This window comes from Lutjanus erythropterus, chromosome 1 (genome assembly GCF_056507025.1).
Source record: "Lutjanus erythropterus isolate fLutEry1 chromosome 1, fLutEry1.hap2, whole genome shotgun sequence".
NCBI lineage: Eukaryota > Metazoa > Chordata > Actinopteri > Lutjaniformes > Lutjanidae > Lutjanus > Lutjanus erythropterus.
Window position 1 is genome coordinate 43,948,111 of NC_139317.1, and position 19,523 is coordinate 43,967,633.

Sequence of the window (19,523 nt, forward strand, 5' to 3'; positions counted from 1 at the left end):
GCTGGAAACCAACGTTGAATGCCTGTGACCTTCGACTCCTTAAAGGATATCACTACAGGCGCCCAGGAACACTTCAGAAAGCTGTTGTCAGTAAACACTCTTCGTCTCTGCATCAATAAATGTAATTATTCTTGTCCTCAGTTCTCAAATGCTCACTGAGTGTTGTTTAAAGAAGAGGACATGCTCCCATCTGAACTTTTTTGGAACATGTTGCAGGCACCAAATTCAAAATTGGTGTATATTTACAAAAAATAAAAAATAAAGTTTGTAATTTTGAACATCTTTGTACAGTTTTCAGATGAACAGGGGCCAAAATTATCTTTACTTTTTTGGAATCTGAGTTGTACTTGCATTGAGTTAAAGCAAAAATTTGGCTTGAAATAGTAAAAGTGCACATATGATGTTGAAGTTGAGTGTCTTATTCAAGATAGAATGAAAATACTATTTATTATAAAGCCAAATTAAAAAACAGCACATGCTGTTTAGATCATTTCTCAAAACTTTATAGGCGTGGCTTACCTGATGAAGTGTACACTGTGTTTTGAACATTTTCACCACTTTACTTTGAAACAGTCCTTTCCAACTCTTTTGACAAAAACAGTAATTTTACCTCGCAGAACACAAGTGTTGCTGGTCTACTGCTGCCTCGATCAGTTAGTTTGAGTTACTGTGTGACTTTTGTGTTTTAACTTGTTAGTTCGAATCCAAACTAACATTACTTGCTGCAAATCAAGGTACCAGCAGACCAGCAGCTCCCATGTTCTGCGAGCTAAAATTACTGTTGTTGTCAAAGGAGTCTGGAGCGATACAACAGCTTCAGTTCCCCGCTTTTGAGTTGGCTCAGACTCAAAAAGGCATATTAAGCAGGATCAAAGAAGTTTCATTGCATGTAATGAATTGTTTTATTATTGGTTTGTGGAATTAACTACATAGTTTTTGCAAATAATGTCCAAGCATAACCACGCCCAATTCAATTCCAGTTATCAGGAAAGCAGAAACTTACATGACAGTATTTTGAATTTGGATTCAAACTAATTTCTAATACACTTGGATACTAACTATTATACACATAAATTACAGAGTTAGCATTTTGTTTTGGGTTTCCAGTAGCTTTAATGATAGAAGATCAATGTATGTCATTTAATTTGAATATGGGTTGCATAGTAGAGCAGCAGACTGTAGTGGACCAGACCGAATGTTTCAACAGTTACTCTGGCAAGCACAGAAACCATGTAGCCGTTAATGTTAGGCAGAGTGTTGGTAATCCAAGCGGAACAAAACGAGAACAGCTCTTGATTTCTGGCACCCGCCTTCGTGGAGTTATCTTTCACATACAGTAAATGAATCATGACCAAAGCTATTGGAGACGCAGGAAGTTATGACTTGTAACTTCTTGACTCACTCATATAGTCATTTACTTACTGAGAGGGTTGCTTCCTATAACACCGGGACAACAGAGGTGGTTCCCTGAAGAAAACCAATATGACACACTGTAGATTCTGTTGTCAGTCCCACAGTGGTACCAGACCTACAGGGGTTTTATACATAACCCAATGGTTTCCAGAAGTGGCTCACAAAAATAGAAGCTGAGTCAGAGGAATATCCCCTCTCAGAGTTCCCAGATAGTTTGGAATTTCATAGACTTGTCCAGGAAGAGATTGAAACCTCAGATGTGCAACTGTTGATTCCGCCCATGATCCAGAGATGTGCTGCGCATGTTCATTGTCCACACCCCAGAGATAGACAGTTTACTGGTAGAGTAAAGAAACAGAAAATACTTGTTTTTCATAAAAAATTACTCACACCAATTAATCGATTGTCAAGATAATTGTCGATTAATGCAATAATTGATTAATAGTGGATAAAAATATCAAAGTTACCCTTTAATTTGTATCTGTTTGGTGGTGACAGCAAGTTTAGCTAGCATGATGCTGGGAAAGGAGAGAAGAGCAACAAAAAGACCTTGTGGTAAAAAGAATCACACTGGCTTCAGGACAGGTACTGTGTAAAACATGCCCAACACTTGTGGCAACATCCAGAGGAAACAAGCTGATAAGCATACTTAAGTATTTTTTTTTATTCTAAGTCATATCAGTATCACAGTGTTGAACAATGTTTTCACACAGCAGATTTTCCTCGTATTGTGCAGGCCTAGTTGTTAACTCTGCTGTCAGCCATTTGTTGATGGCGTAAGTGAGTTAATTACCTGAAAAACAAAGTTAATTAGAGTGGAGTTTGTGGGCATTAAAATGAAGTTATCTTGTGTAGCGTTTACACTTTGGTCTGCAGTGTAGACACGCTGTCTGCAGGTTGAGAAGTCTTCCATGAGACTCCATCTTAAAGGCCTTTTCCACTGCACACATCCCAACCTGAAGTCAGAATTTCTGATGTCCTTACATGGTTTGACCTTAACATTAATAATAAACTACCAAAATATAACAAGGAACGGGAAGTAGCAGATAGGAAGGCTTTCATTGTATAATAAACAATGGTCGGATGACTTCAGCAAAGCAACTAAACACATCTGGACAAAATATTTGGAGGTATATTGTAATAGTACCTTGATTATCTCAAGGAAATATCACCTGTACTACAAGTTATTTACAGCAGTGAGAGGATGAACTAACACAATAGGCTGAATTTCAAGAACATAAGTGGAAGTAATTAGTTTGTGTAAGTTTATAAAACATAAGTTTTTATTATTTTGATGAATCCTGTAAAAATAGAATTAAATAGTACATTTTAGATGGGATGGATAGGTGTTGATTTTCAGTTACACTATGCATTTTTATAATGTATATAATGATACCCTACCATAAATGACCACCTGTAAGCATGTGACTAAAATTTCATACTTGGGACACAAATCAGCCACATCCATGACAAAGGAGCAAACTACATCCTGATTTGAAGACCATGAGAGGTGGTTAAAACCTCACTTAAAAACAACGCAATAAAGTTTTGGTTCATTACACACTGAATATTATACTTTAAATATTTAAATATGAAATATTAACTTATTAAATATTATTTACTTAGCATTGACATTAGCTGAACTAGCACTGTGTCTTTGCTCAGCTTCAGAGATCATTAACATGGCTGTACATTCTTCCTCAAACAGTGTCCATGTAGGTGACAGTATGCTCAAAACAAACCAGTTTGCATGATGTGTCTTCTGATTATGTCTGCAGGATAAAGTGTTAGTTGCTGGTCTGAACAGCGTGATGTCATGAATAGTACAAATGGGGATAATGGTGTAAAATCCTTCCTCTAAAGGCTGTACACAGACAGCTGCAGACACCACAGATTTGTAGTAGTTCTGTTCATACTACTTGCTGCAATGTACTTGGAGGACACACTTCACACATGCATATTATACACATAGAGATTGGCTTCTAAAAGACTGGTGTAGTAGCAGTGTGGTTAAGTTGTGCGGTCACAGAGCATACTTGTACATTCTGTTGATGAAACAGAGGAAGCCTCTGGAACATGGAAAGCATCAGCTTAAGGCACTGATTTTGTCGCACTCACTTGTGCAAATGAATGAAAACTCACGCCTTACCTATTTTCTAACTTGTGCACACCTGGTCGGTCTCTGCACAGTGTCTGTGACTGTTGGATTGTTGATTTCTGAAAAGGGGTGTGGTTCACTCACTATTTGACCATTACGTTAATTTGAAGCACACTGACACCTTAAAGAGCAATACAAATTCAAATCTTAAATGTTTTTTTCATTGTTGATTCATCTCTGGGGTATTTTCATGATTTATTAATGATAAATGTCGATCAGTGATTCTCAACCCCTAAGATGACGTCCTCAAATGTCATGTTACAACCAGTTATAGAGGATTAAAGAAAACTGAAGAATTTTCACATTTTAGAATATTTTAGATTAATGAATTAATTGTTGCAGGTCTTTTAAAATCTAATACTTGATTTTAGAAATGTGAAAAAGAATTTAAAGATTGTATGAAGGAACATTGTACATGTTAGAAAAAAGTTGCTGAGAACATGTGAAAAGACTGAGAACTGCGTAGTACTGAATTGTGGCGTTGGACTGTTAAACTGTTGTTCATGATGACCACCTGCCCCTCCCCTTGCTCTCCCTAACAGTCAGTTACAAACAAAGCTTCAGTGACTCTCTCAGTCCAAATCAGCCCAGCAGTTTACTTCAGCTCACTTCAGTTCCAACAATCCAACAGAGAAGGAAAAAAAAAAACATCATCCTGTCAACATCCTCTGGCTCTGGTGGCTCAAACATTTCTGGACATGTCCAATAAAGCTCCAAGACGGAATGTCCATGTTTCAGGTGGTTTTCGGGTTGTAGTGGTGTTTGACATGAGACGGCAGAGTGGCCACGCCCCCAGCTTTTCAAGGCAGAAAAAATGACTAATTCTTTTAGGATTTTGTGACCTAATTTTAGATACTTTTTAAAAACTCATTCATAATTGGCTGGGTGGCTAATAACACATTTCTGTGGTATGACCCTCAGAACATAAGTTTAATATTGCTTTACAAAACCTTTACTTAGTAATTCATAAATTAATTATAGCTCTCAATTAACTAATTGTTGCAGATCTATTTAAATCTCATACAAGAGTTTAGAAATGTAAAGAATTCAAAGAAATTTAAAGCTAATTTTGGCAACCGTTTCTTATTGCGGCTAATTATTACTTGATAGCACATCATGTGGTCTTTTTATTTGTAGCCTTGAAATGTGAGAGGATCTTGACACATCTCATGGCAATGCTGCAATGCTGAGAGTCACATAATCCATCAGCCCCTCTTCAAACTATAGAAGGGAGATACAGAGTGCCTGGTGAGTGGAAGCGGACAGAGAGCATAACGGAAGAGGATCCATGAGTAGATTAAATCAAGACAGACAGGAAAAGGCATTTAAGTAAATGGAATCATTGAGAGCATAATTTCAAATGAGCAAATGCATTAAATAGAAAGGACAGATGGGTGGTGGCAAGACAGGGAGAGACTGTGATTGCCAAGCAGCATCGGGGAGTGTGCGTGTTGGGCGGGGTTAGGCGGGGCTGTGTCAGACCAGGGAGCCACAGTATAAAAGATGGAGGGAGCTCTTGGTCAGTCTCCAAGATATCGATTTATAAATTAGCCTTAGTGTGTGTGTGAGTGGCTCTGTGGGTAGAGGAGAGGTGGGGGATGGGATACACGAGGTACGGGACCAGAATCGTTAGTGGTCCAGAATCGAATTATGTCTGAGCTGACAAGCAGGAGTAATGATGCTGGGGCTGAACACAGAGAGCTGCACTCCCAGCTCACTGCTGCCCACTGACATTAATACATGTACTTCAGTTTTTTGATATCTTTGCTGCTAACGTATGTCGAAAAATGATTTTGTTTTATAAAATTGAGGTGGACATTTTTTTTTATTTATGGGACTCTAAAGTGTTCAATATTAATTATATAGAAAGACAAAAGGAAATCAATCATCATAATAATATATAAAAAAAATTGTAATATGCAGTCTGTAAATGAAATGACATTTTTGAAACTTAGCCAGTTACTATGAAACATTATTATATTCTTCTATTATAACATTTTTAATTAAGTTATTATTTTAGGAATTTTGTCCTTTTCTAAAAAAAAATGTATATATATATATATATGTATATTATATTTTGTGTGTTTTTTTTTTTAAATACGTATATTCTGATTATCTTTTAACAGCTAATTTGGTGTACAGGACAGTGCTGGACTAATAAATGATATGATACTGGATCAGTGCATGGACTAATACTGTCTGAGCAACTCTATTTGTGATGTCAGTTTTCTGTTAGAGTTGTCACAAGAGTTGATGTCATTCAACCTGTTTTAAACCAGATAATTGTGATTAAAAAAAAAATCATCTAAAAGTTTTGTTTGTAAGCTGCTACAGCTTACTGACAATCTTATCTGGGGTGATTCAAGACCCCTCCTCTTCATATCAGGGTCCTGCATCATCCTGTCAGGATTTATTTCACAATAATGACCTGCTCACTGTACCTTCTTACATGGTTATGTTCCAAAAAAGAAAATGTGCGATATTATCATCTATATATTATTGACATGATATCTGTATTTTTGAAACATCACAGTTATCATCAATGTCATGATTCCCCAATTTACAGCAGCAGCTTTAGAATGACTGACAATGTTTAGCTCAAGCTAACGTCGAGTTAACTGCAGGTAGCTTGTTGGCTAAATACAGGCTGGAAGTGTAAGATGCGGCAAATACTAATGACAATACCACAGTTATGAAAGAAATTGTGTCATTGGGAAAAATGCAATGAAAAGGGCATTAAAATGAAATCAAAAAGAGCTGCTGTTTGTGTTTGGGATTTTGTTTGAGGATCATCTGTTGCAATAATGCAAATATCTCACATTTCTGAACCTTTTTTGGTGGACATGAACACACCACCAGTCAGCAGTTGACTTGTCTAATGTGTCAATAGTATTGCCACACAGTTCAAACCACTTTTAATCACTGTAATACATGACCTCACTCAGACAAGCCACAGCAAGTAGATTTTTTTCAGTTTATTGCAGTGAATGGAAACTGAACTACTGTACGGAAAAATCCATTTAACAGTCTAAACACAGGAAAGTCTTGACTGGTCATTTATATTTTTAGAACTAAAACTTGCACAAAACAGCAGATTGGTCTTTAAAGGAAAAACAAGAAGGAAGTGACTTTCTTTGGACTAAAGCAAAGTTTTCCTCACAGGCTCCCAACTACAGTTAATAGTGAACTAAGTCTGGAAGGACAAGTATTTGTATGAAGTTCTTTATGTCTGCTTTGCTGAATTTTTATTCAGAATCACAGAACAGCTGTCGTACTCCCCCTCTCCAGCGACATCTTTCCACCCAGCCTGTCTCGTCTAGCGTCAGACCTTTGACCTGAACTTTTATTAGCCTATTTTTCACTTCCTTCTCTCAGCTGTTCCACTAAACAGGCCAAAGCACAGCAGGGGTTTACAGCCGCACACCTCCTGAGATTAATACAACTAAGAGCAAGATGCGGAGTCGAGAAATGGCTGTTTCTGACATGACAGTTGAGCACATTGACACACCATTTTCTTTCCATGCTGCACCCCCTCCATCCTTCATGAAGTCAAACATTAACCTGCATCTGATAGTATCACACAGGGAACACACAGAGGTCTCTGCAGAAAGTGAAAGAGAAGCGTGCTCGAGGGGAGAGAAGACAAGTGCATGTTTTATGTCCTGGATGAAAGATAATGTGTTGAATAATGAAGCAGGCGTTTTGTGTGAAAAAACCCAAACAACTTCTTGTGAACATAACTAGAACATGACTCACTGTATTTTACTGGCATTAAAGCAAGATTGTGCCCTCTGCTGTCCGCCACATGTTATTGCATGTATTCAGGTAGTAAAATAAGGCGGGGGAGTTTTGCAAAGCCTCAAAACCGCAGTGGTTTCTAGGGCTCTCAGTGGTTTTCTTGCTTGTGATAATTCATGTTCCTGTTTACATTAAGTTTGTTTGTGTTCTCTGAAGCAGATCGACTTTGAAAGTATGATGAGCATGCTGGGTATCCCTGCAGCTCTCGGCCAGCCCGCTTATTTGTACCTGTAAATGTATGTTTGTTGCCATGGATATTAATCGATACTCTCTGTCTGTCTGTCCAGGTGTCCACATCCTGATTGCTGTCGGCGCAGTCATGATGGTTGTTGGTTTCCTCGGTTGCTATGGCGCCATCCAGGAGTCCCAGTGTCTACTGGGAACAGTGAGTCACAGTCATATTTAATGGTTCCCTGTGGAGTTTTAGACCTCTAGTAACACTGTTGAGATGTTTCCTTATGGGTGGGTCCTCGATGTGTGCACGAGGATGCACATGTGAGTCCGCATGTGGGTGACACGATACACAGTCCAACGAGCGGTGTCACCCTATTCCAACAGGTGGGGGTAACACGCCAAGATATACTGCGATGTGCCAGCAGAAGCAGGGAAGAAGAAGACTGCAAGCTAGTAAACATGGATGGAAAGACACATCCAGACCCATACTGAATTTTTTAGGCCATTATCAATGGATATAGATATATATATGTATTTCGATCAATTTTATATGTACATATTATACAGCACAGGTGTCAAACTCAATTTCATCCCAGGCCCCAAGAGCATTCTGTTTGCCAGTTCTAACTCTACAACTGCAAGACAATATAAATGTATCTACTTATCATATTTGATTATTATTGGTTTTAGAAATAACTTTTTTAAATATCTCTGAAAACAAAAGTCTTGGAAAAATAACACCATACCTGTGTAACACACAGTAGAATATCATATGATACATATATGTATTTTACAATCTAGCAATTAACTTTATTGCTTAAATGATATCAGGACACTGAAACTGTAAACTTTTACTGGTATTTTTCATTATAATTAATAATTAAAAATACATAGAAAGAAAAACAATCACACATACCAATAAAAGTGTGTGTGTGTGTGTGTGTGTGTGTGTGTGTGTAGAGTATTGGAAAGACTGGTGATGTGATGCATATCGCAACACAGGGATTAAGATTGAATATATTGCAATATTTTGCAATACTGTTACCAAATTTACAAAAACTGTCATAGTATAAAGAACATATGACCGTATGCATAAGATTTTAGTTAAAAAGTAAAACCAGAACAGTTATGATAGATAACAACACTGCTAATATCAGCTGATAATATTGCCCAACCAACATATTGCACATATTTAAAATGCTTAGAAAATCATCTTGGCAAATAATTTATGAGTAAGAAAATACATTCAGCACTTCAGGATGTACACATTGTGTTTAGGTGATGCAACGTAAGCTTTTGTTTGTTTACTAGAAAACTCCACAGGGCACCAAGCCTTAGTTTGTCTCATCAAGCAACTGAATAAAAGCTAAATCCTTCAACGGAGCACAGAACATGATGTTTTCTGTTCTGTCCTGCAGTTCTTCGCCTGCCTGGTCATCCTGTTCGCCTGCGAGGTTGCAGCTGGAATCTGGGGCTTCATGCACAAAGACACAGTAAGACTGGAAACATAACACTAGAGGTTGATATACATATGCCACACTAAACCTAAAACTAAAGAAAACACATACATCTGCAGGCTGTTTGCAGGTCCTTAAAGGTAAATTTGAAATAAATCTCAAGCCTCAAAGTCAGGACCCTTATACCTGAACTGGCATTTAGACTCACTACCTCACTGCCTCAAACAATATGCATGTCTGCTCAAAGTCCTAGTTTTTGTGTCTCGTGTTACCATTACGGCGCCTAATTGTCTGTTTTTATGACAAATAATCACCCATTGACTTATGAAAAACTCAGAAACCTGTTTAGCAACACTTCCCACTCTGACTTCAAAACCTTAAAGACTCCTCTAACCATCTGGAGAAAAAATATTACATCTGCAGCACATTAAATTAAAAATAAATATTTAAAAAAGGAATAACATGTCATTTAAATCACATGGCTTTGTTTTAATAGTTCTGATTACAGTTTTGAATATTTCATGGTCACTTATGAAATTGAAATTTAAAAAGCTTTATTTATTTTTCATGACCTCTCAAGGCCCACGACCAGCCGTTACCCACACTTTGGGAATCATTGTCATGCAAAGAGTAAGAGAGTTTCCAGCTACCTGGATAGGGATAAAACTTTAATATACAAAAACAGATTATAGGTGAAAAATCTTTGATGTCACAAAAAATATAAAGAGTCATTGAGGATTCTGGAAATACCTTGACAACAAAGGTAAGTATTGTTAAACAACTTTCTGGGTTTTTGAAAGATCATTGGTTGTTAATTTCTTAGAAAAACAGTCGCTGAGGTCTGTGACTGGAAAGTTGAACCCGGCTCAGTTTTTCTCCGAGGCACTGAGTCATCGCACGTCACTACTGTGTCGTATTTTGGCATCTGAAAATCCTTCATGGCTCTGTTACTCACACCAGCTTTCCCAAAACAACACGCTATCAGCACAAGTTCTTTCAGTTTTTTTAACGCAGAATTGTTTTTGGTCTGAATTCCCTCTTACTCCATCTTTAATGTCATTTGATGTTTACACTTGAACTCGGGTAACAACTGAAAGTTTTCCGTTTGACACTGAGCCCACAGAAACCGGTTTGTTTCTGTTTTAGGTGGCGAAGGAGATGATTAACTTCTACGACTCTGTGTACGACAAGGCCATGACACAAAGCGTGACTGACTCAGACAAGACAAAGGCAGCTGCCTCAGTGCTCAAGGTCTTCCATGAGACGGTATGAACATACTTTATAACATTCAGATCTTCTTCTTCCTCTTCTTCTTGTTCTTGCCCTCCTCCTCCTCCTCCTCCTCCTCCTTCTTCCCACTCCCTACACTGTGGCCCGCTGAGCAGAAATGTTCAGATGCTATGAGCTGGCAGGAATTGTGAAGTAGATTTTTCTCAAATCTAATTAAATCTCCTCCCACAGTTTTTCACTAATTGACACCAAACTCTCTCCACTGCATCTTCAGACTGTCCTCCACAAATGATCCAGCCAGAACTTTTCATCATCAGAAACTGAGTCAAAAACATGCTAATGCTTGCTTGGGCAATGTAGTATGTGATAACAGAGACACGTGATTTTGAAGACATTTTTAATTTAAGTCGTTTTAATAATTTTGGTCCAGGCAGTTCTGCTGACGAACTTTTATTCAGTCCTCTTCACCTGATTCACTACTATGCAGCAACTATAATCAATATATTTATTATTAACCCCCAGTACTGACTTGTAACACAGGGTCTACGCTTACATTTATTTTTAGGGGCACAGATGAAAACAAGGAAGTGCTCTTACTACTTTTAAGGAAATAACAGTAATAATGAGATGAAAAGTCAAAATTATTAGATAAAAAGTCAATTATGAGATTAAAGGTCATGTTTGCACTTGTTGAACAGGTATATTGATAAAGTATTGGCTTTTTACTCAAACTTTTATTACATTTACTTACAGTAACAAGTGTAGTTATCTTCAACTCTTCAACTCAAGTTGGCTAATCTGTGACCCCCCCTCATAAATCACACTAAATAATGTGCATTTGACAGTGATTTATGACATTACAGCATTTATATAATCCCACAAAAGGACAAGAAAAATGAAGACTGTTATAAAAAATTCAAGACTTTGCAAATGAAATTCAAGGCCTCAATTTTAGATGTTTAGATTTAATACCTTTTAAATATTTTTAAAACTGTACAGGTACCTTCTAGAAGTGGCAGGAGTTCTATGCGGAGGAGAAGGATGCTCACTGTGTTGTTTTTGTGTTTCAGCTGAACTGCTGTGGTAAAGGCCAAGCGACCACTTTTCTGACACACCTCACAGACAAGCTGGGCTTTACCGACATCTGCCCCAGCGCTGGAACTGCAGTTGTAAGTGCAACCTTTCATCTCAGCAGTCAGATCAACACTTTGACATATGAACAGTTTGGCCAGACTGTCAGGTTGTGTTCACATTGTGGTCATTTTTGAGTAGGTTACATTTTAAATTAAATATTAAAGTTAAAACTGACCATGGTAAAGTTTATTATTATTAGGTTGGGTTTTTTTCCCCCTTGACCTCAAAATCATTCAAGATGTTACTGATGCTTTGAAGCTGATATAAATTCTGTTTCGATCGTTCTCTTTGCAGAGCTGCCACCAAAGGCTCCAGGAATTGTTTTCAGATAAGATTTACCTGATTGGTATCGCCGCTCTGGTGGTTGCAGTTATTATGGTGAGGACATGACACTACACATCACACACATCAACACCAAAACCATCAGCTGGGACAGCATTAGGGGCTGCTGTCAACAAGTTTAACACATGTAACAATCTCAGATATTCATTAAACGATGCTTCAGGGATATGAGGCTAATAAGTACATTATTGCAGGGCTTCATTAAATACTAGATACTCAGGTCAGTTACAGCATTTTAAGATCTGTTATTTCTGTATAACAGACTGTTTTTATGATGTTATAAATCACTGAAATCATTTTAAAGTTGTTGTTTTTTTGGGGTACATAACCATGTAACAAGCAGAATAATTCAGCATGTCACTATTGTGATATAAAGCCATAAAATAATTTTAAAATGTATATTGTATGTCAGATAAATGGATGCCAAATATTTTTTGTTTTGGTGAGTAACCATGTAATAAGCAGGATAATGTACAGTGAGCAGGTCATTATTGTGAAATAAATCCCGACAGGATGATGTAGGACCCCGATGCAGAGCAGACCAGTACAGCTGCACACTGTCTTTTTAGGCGTTCAGAAATTTGCACCTATTTTGCCTGTTCGGGGTGACATTGATAGGATTCCAGGTTCCATAAGGCAAAAATGTGCAATGATCAGAGTTTTGTCTTTGAGAGTAAATCACAGAATTCTCCAAAAAGATTCACAATGAACACAGTTAGAGGAAAAGTACTAGACAATTATGGCCCTGAATCTTATGTTACAGCAAACTTAAAGAGTAAACATCTGACTGAGCAGGAGAAGTGGGTGGAATTGGCATGGTGGTAATTTTGATGAATTTTACAGGCTTTGCTGACAAACACTTGTAGTGGAGAAAAATAAGAAGGAATGAAATGTTTGTTCAAAATCCAGAAATGTTCCCGTGCGCTGACAATGACAGAATGGAATAGTTGTTTAATTTAATGCTCATAAGTTGCCTACCTTTGTTTCTAAAGCTTTGAAACAATGTCTGGATGGTTTATTATTACTTTTAATTTCTGTTGCTTCTCTGGTGTCTGTTCTGTTTTTCTAAAAAAAAAAAATAGTGTCTTGTAAGTAGGGCTGCACAAGTTGCAGTCAAATCGAAATCATAATATGGCCAGTCGCAATATCTAAATCGCAGAACCAGACGCAAATTTCAAACTCAAAGTTTTTGAAAAAGGGAAAATTTTGTGAGAAAACAGCATTATAATGAGCTGGCCTACAAATCTATTTCTCCAGATGAAAGAAAACATGTTTGTTTGGTACAGACCTCAACAAATGTCACATCATCATGACTTTAATAGGTTTTCTAATAGTAAAAATGAAAATTGTGATACTAAAATGATCATTCCCACTAATCATATCGCATATTTCAGTTGCAGTTTCAGTCAAATAATCACAATATGACTTTACCATATCATGCAGCCTTACTTGTAAGCCTGTTTGGGCTGGGCATGTTGTTTGTGCACGACACAGTAATAAAAATCTAATCATATAAAATCAAAGCATACAGAAGGTGCACCATAACATGGGGATATTGTGTTAAGAAAATGTAGCTAAAAGTATAATTAATCTGTCTTAAATTCAGCAGTAATCTGTGTGAAATCCTTTACTCTTTTCTGGCCACAAAACAAGAAAGTAATGTCACCGGTATTGCATTTTATAGAAACCAGCATGGCAGAAAAAGGGTGTAACCAACAGTGACTTCAACACCGCCTGGGACAAATTTGGCTTCTTAAACAGGAATTGACATTTCATATACAACTTTATTTATTGAACCATTTCAGCTGTCTGAGTCGTAGCCTTCACTGCTGGACCGTGTCCACAGGACAGACTGCAGCAGTACTGAAAGCTCGCTCATATTCATACCTCCTCTGTTCCTTTTGAGTAGAACCTTTTGAAGTTATTGGTCCAGACATTCAAATGTATTGGTCCACATTAAAAGGATGAGACTCTTCCTCTAAATCTTTACTGTTGTCAAATCCCACAAAAAGGTCAACGCCTACAATGTGTTAGCTTGACTCCCCTACCCTGCCTTCAGCCCTCCTTCCTTAAATACATATTTATGTGCATTTGGAAGAATCACATTAGAAAAGATTGATGGAAATGGCAAAAACATTTTTTTTGCTTTTGTGAGATGGTTTTTGCCTTTTTCTAAAAGAGTTTAATGGGAGATGGAAGCACTTTTCTCAAACAAGTTCTGACATAGCGAGCATTTAATTCACATGACTGGTGAACTGTGTGTGCTCCCACTTGGCTCTATAACACATCCATGATCACTCCACACAGATCTGATGGAACCTCCCTCACATTAACACATGAAACAAACAGACATGACATATTTCCATCCTGTTTTCTACATTATGTTTCATCATTTGAGGTCTGACTAGCACTTTTAACTTTGTGATCCTGTTGTTTTCCAATTGGAGGATAAACCCTTTTACAGTTTGTAAGCAATGAGAAAGCTGCACGTGCATTTTGACAATGGAAGTATGGTGGACCACAACAGCTTGTCTTGCAGTCATAGACGCCACCGGTTGCTCTGTAACGGTCATGATCCTGTCGGAATTTTGAACAATTTATATCGATCACTGGAATATCGATTCTTAAGTCTCATATACTCAACATTTTGGTGATTTTAGTGTTAAAATGTTTAATTCAACCTTTGCAGCTTGATAACTCGTCTGGATGACTGGGAGAGACGATACTTCTGTTCGATGTCGTCTGCTATAAAAGGGTCTATAGAGGCCATCTAGGGATGAAATGATAAGCCATGGTAAAATTCAGGACGATTAGTATTACAGTTTCAAATTTTAACTATCATTAAATCCATGTTTGATTACCACGCTTTGAAAAATTTACTGTAAATACTGTCCAGCAGCAACCAAAGTTAGAAACAATCCCCCAGACACATCAGCAACATTGTTTGTTTTGCATCACCAAAAGCACTGACATCACTAACAACATGTTGCCATTTCAAATCGTTTAAGTTTTCAATATAAAACTTAACAATACTGTGATAATAGAACCCATTATACATGATATTTTTACCCCATTTCATAGCACCACCTACTGCTTAGCTCAATGAACCAACTTCTAACAATTGCATAACAGCAGCAGGTGGAAACAAGCATTCATTTGCATTTTCTCTTGAATTATAACTTGAAATTCTGTTTGCAAGATATTTGGATGGAACACAGCTAATGGCACTCAGCCCCATACCAACTGGTTCCTACTGAAGGGAAAATATAGTTTACTTTTTTAAAAGGGCTCTCTAAAACAGCTTGTCACTGTGTTTATTTTTTTATTTTTTATTTTATTTTATTTTTTTTAGCAAACATCACTCCCGCTCAGCTGCGGATGAATTAGGGCTGAACGATTTAGAAAAAATTATCTAATTGAGAATATTTTTGTGAATAAGTGTTTTTGACAAAAGTTGCATCTCCTGTGATTTGAAAATTACAAAAGGCCATATTGCAATTTTGATAAATTGTGCAGCCGTAGGATGAAAACACATTTGGTGCTTTAGCGAGTGTCTCCAGCAGCAGTGTGAGAACATCAAATCAACACTGGTCTTTGTATCCTTCCTCCCAGATCTTCGAGATGATCTTCAGCATGGTGCTGTGCTGCGGGATCCGCAACAGCCCGGTGTACTAAAGCGACAGACGGGCCTCCAGCCTACTGGCCATGAAGGAAGGACGAGCTCGTGGCCTCCGTCTCATTCTTTTTTTCTTTCTTTTTATAAGCAGGAAACGTCACATATAATTGCTTGCTGGATTTAGTCAGCTCTTTGAAAAGACACACGTAAACCATCCTCCATTGAGCATTTTTAATGACACTGTCGATGAATTTTTTGTTAGTCACAGATGCTGTTCTGCATATTTAACCAGTGCTATCCTAACCTGATATGTAGATATTATATCACACTGTCCCACATGAGTTACACTCACCAGTCCTGGTGTTCTAATCCTTTAGTGATTCATTAGTTGTTTACTGCTTCCTTGCCTATGAACATGCTATTATATTCTTGGTTTATGGATGTTTTTCCACTGTTTTATGTATAAACTGTATATAAATATATATATTAACAGTGCTTTATGACTGCCTGAGCATGGATATTGTATTACAGTAGATCCTTCTCCTGTATTCCTCCTGCACTCTGCTCGTTTGTCTCACCCTAGACTGAACCAGATGATGGTGTACAGGATCTGACCGGCACTAGTGACGCACTAGTGTTGGCCTTGCAGCGCCACGTAGAGGTGAACACACACAAACACTTCCCTGTCCTCACATCCACGTCGCAGTGTGATGTCTGCAGGAACTGACTAAAGAAGGATCCCTTCATTATTCTTAAAAACTGGAACCAAAGTCAGAGTGAGCTGATGTCTTTCAGTTTGGATCTATGTGAGCTCGTCTGTTGATTTGTCTTTGTCGTTCATCACATGTCCAAAATGTCCGAGTGCTCAGTCGGATAAAACAGTATTTTCCTCAGTAGTTGTTAGAGCTATACTTTAGCATGTTAACCTCAAAACCCAAATTCCTCCTGCTTGGCTAGTATGGATCAAACAATTAACTATTTTACAATTAATTTTAATCAATCATAATAATCATGATCTGAAATGTTAATACCATTTCATGTCTGTTGGCTAGTTAGACCAAGGAATGTCACAATATCAGATTTTCACTACACTAAAGCATTCTTAACAATTAAAAAAATGACACTATCAGTCAAATTCATCCTTAACTGTTTATTGGGCGTTTTTGGGGAACAAATTTCACTCAAAAGATAAGTGTAGGGAGGTGGAGAAAGTACAGAACTGACAAAAGCATGCAAAAAGTGCAGTTGAAACAGAATGGATAATGAAAAGGGAACCAGATACTAATTTTGACAAGTGCACTCCGCATGTTAACTTTACAGGCTACGTAATGCTGTCAGAGAATATGCACCATGTTGCTGTTAAAATAAAGCTTTGATTGATGAGGGGAAAAAATGCATTGATACGGGTTTAAAAGTTTTGCTTTTTTAACAACAATTAATTGATGGTTAATGTGACCAGAGATCAATAGAGGAAGGTGATTACAATTTGCACCCTAGAGCAAACAGTATGGTTAAGAAATGCTGGATTATTTACACAATATTATCATTATATTATTAGCATGATATCAGTGTTTAATTTTTAAAATATCATGCTTATCATCACTACTGCTGTATCCTCACACCCCTGTTATGTCCTAGACTAATCCCTAACTTCCAAATCACCACCTACATGTAAAAATTTCTCAAAAGCGACAGGAAATGGCAATTTTACCATGTTTTTGCTGGACTGGGGAGTCATTATTTCACCTTGGGAATTTGTTTGAAATGTTAGGAAGTTTTATACAACTGTGCACTCATTTGTGGAGGCAACTCTAATCACCCGTCTCAAATCAGAGGAGTTGAACTGAAATATGACCCACAACATTTCCACTTAAAGCAAGTTGGCTGATATCAGCTGCGACTGTTGCATCCATGTACAGTTCTGATCATTCGTCTTTTCCAACAAACTTGTTGACCGTCCACGCGTCAGCCAGCCGTCCCTGGTTGCTGTAGGAAACTGATTGACGTCAGCTTGCTTGTAGAGGAAATCCTCGGTGCCACAGCAGAAAGAGCCTCGCTTTGGCGCTCTGAATCTGGGATGCCTTGTCTGGTTGAGTCTAGTCACGTCTCATCTGACCCTGTTGTGTCGTTGTCCCGTCCCCTCCGGCCTCACAGCCTACTAACCTCCCTCATGGTCATCATTCATGTGAGAACTGTTCCCAGTGCAGGGAGCTCACCCAGTGGTTTGCACTAAGCTTTTTGCCCCTCCCTGCTCATGTTGCTTAGCTGTTGGTTCGGCCCTGTACGTTCTCCAAAAACAGTTAGAGCTTGTGTGTTAGCGTGTGCATGCAGGATAGAACAGGAACCGACACAATGTCATGAACACCAGAGGAACTGAATCAAACTGTGTGTGAGCTGGAGCTATGTTTCAGTAACATCTGGAGTTCTGTCACTTTGGGATGCACCGATTTTGACATTGTCCCATGTTTATCTGTCATGTTGCATCAAGTTTGCACTTACTAAATGTGTTGGTTATTTGCAGTTGGACACAAACAACGGTAGCTAGCATACCCAGCTACTGTTTCACTAGGTAACCTGCTAGCTAATCTAGATCAATCCTTAGCTAGCTAGTTACATCTACAGTTAATGTTAGCAAAGCGTTCCCTAAATAGCTAGGTTATCAACATCTATTGTTAGCTAGTCATTAGGTAATTAGCAAGCATTCACAGTTAACTAAAACTTACTTATTAGCTAGCTAGTTACAGCTGATAGCTAATGTTACCAAGCATTAGCTAACTAGCTAGCTAATCTGCATCAAGTGTTAGCTATTTATTAGCAAGCATTTTGATAGTTAGCAAGTGTTTTACAAAAAAGCAAAATGCTAACATGCGTTCTAATCTACTTCAATCAGTAGCTAAATAGTTACATCAGATGACTGATGTTGGCAAAGTGCCAGCTAACTAGCTAATCCGCATCACTTGTTAGGTGATTGTTGGCTAGTTAGCTAGTGTCTTGCTACCGTTTCACAGTTGTGTTAGATTTTGCATGTTCATGATGTTGTGTCTGCTCCCTTTAAGTCCGTTCGTAACATTCTCAGGCTGACTGCAGTATTAATGTTTGTTCTAGTGTAGGACAGAGCACTCACAGCTTTAGTGTCAACCACAGATCAGTCTTAACTGCCTGCTGAAGTGCAGCCAATCAGAAAGCTCCAATCTGGCAACTGAATATGCTGTTTCTTTAGTCCAGTGGGGTTTTTTTTACTCCAGCACACAGGCTTGAGAATATTTTGTCCTGAGGTCTGCTCATACCTGCACAGCACTGCAGCGCTCTAAGTTCCACGCGTCACAAACACACAACTCACATTAAATCGTATCACCTTGTGTAACCGTACATTTTATCACAGCTTCAACAAACTAAACCCTTGTCTTGTTAACATCTCATACTTAAACTGAGAACCAGTAAAAGTGTCTTGTAATATTTACAGCTCTGAAGTATTGTACTAATGAAAATCATGAAGGCTGTAGAAAGACAAATGTATGCCTTTTTTTTCTCTTGTATTGTGATATCTTTGTCTGGTACGTCGTCAAAGGAGTCTGTGGACAGAAAGGGTGGAGGATTTGGTGGCAGTGCCGACTGAGAGGAAGTCAAACCTTCAACACATCAGCTAGCCCCCCCTCCCCCCAAGAATTGTTTAAAAAAAAAAAAAAAAAAAGAAATACGACCACACCCGTCAGTGCAGTATTCCCTGATGATGAGGGCACTTAGCTGTGTTTCTCTGACAGTACTGTCTGCATTGCTGCCTTTTGAATTTGGTAACTGAAACTCAGGACCCGCTGCCACTTAAATCTCAAACCCTCTCTACACTTGTAGACTTCGGTTTGCCCGAATATAAAGGGATTAAATGTATTTTACAAATAAAAAAGTCAGGTGGTCTTGTCTTTTCCTTTGGGAATTCTAATATGAAAAGTGGGAATCCAGGTAAAATTAATGCTGCATGCAGCATCCACTGGGATGTACGCCCGCCATGACCCCAACTCCAGACCAGTCAACAAGGCTCTGAATTGTCACATGTTTTGGACACCACAGGAAGGAGTTTTATGCCACTTCCTGTCTCCACTAGGTAGCACTACAGAACAGCCACTAATTATAGATAGATAACAGAAATTTTCATGTAAATCAGATGACTGTCACACAAGGCTTGCTTTCTGTTGCCAATAGGTGG

General features: G+C 38.1%; 1 protein-coding gene across 1 annotated transcript in view; it reads left to right on the top strand.

Annotated features, from left to right (window-relative positions):
• LOC146333321 (CD81 protein-like) overlaps positions 1-17,092 on the top strand; it is a 36,374-nt gene extending 19,282 nt beyond the window's left edge. Inside the window, exons 3-8 of the mRNA XM_084722077.1 lie at positions 7,657-7,754; positions 8,962-9,036; positions 10,147-10,266; positions 11,301-11,399; positions 11,659-11,742; positions 15,319-17,092. Coding sequence (XP_084578203.1) covers positions 7,657-7,754; positions 8,962-9,036; positions 10,147-10,266; positions 11,301-11,399; positions 11,659-11,742; positions 15,319-15,381 — 539 coding nt within the window. The 3' untranslated portion in view covers positions 15,382-17,092. The remainder of the gene's footprint in view (positions 1-7,656; positions 7,755-8,961; positions 9,037-10,146; positions 10,267-11,300; positions 11,400-11,658; positions 11,743-15,318) is intronic.
• Positions 17,093-19,523: the final 2,431 nt, after the last annotated feature.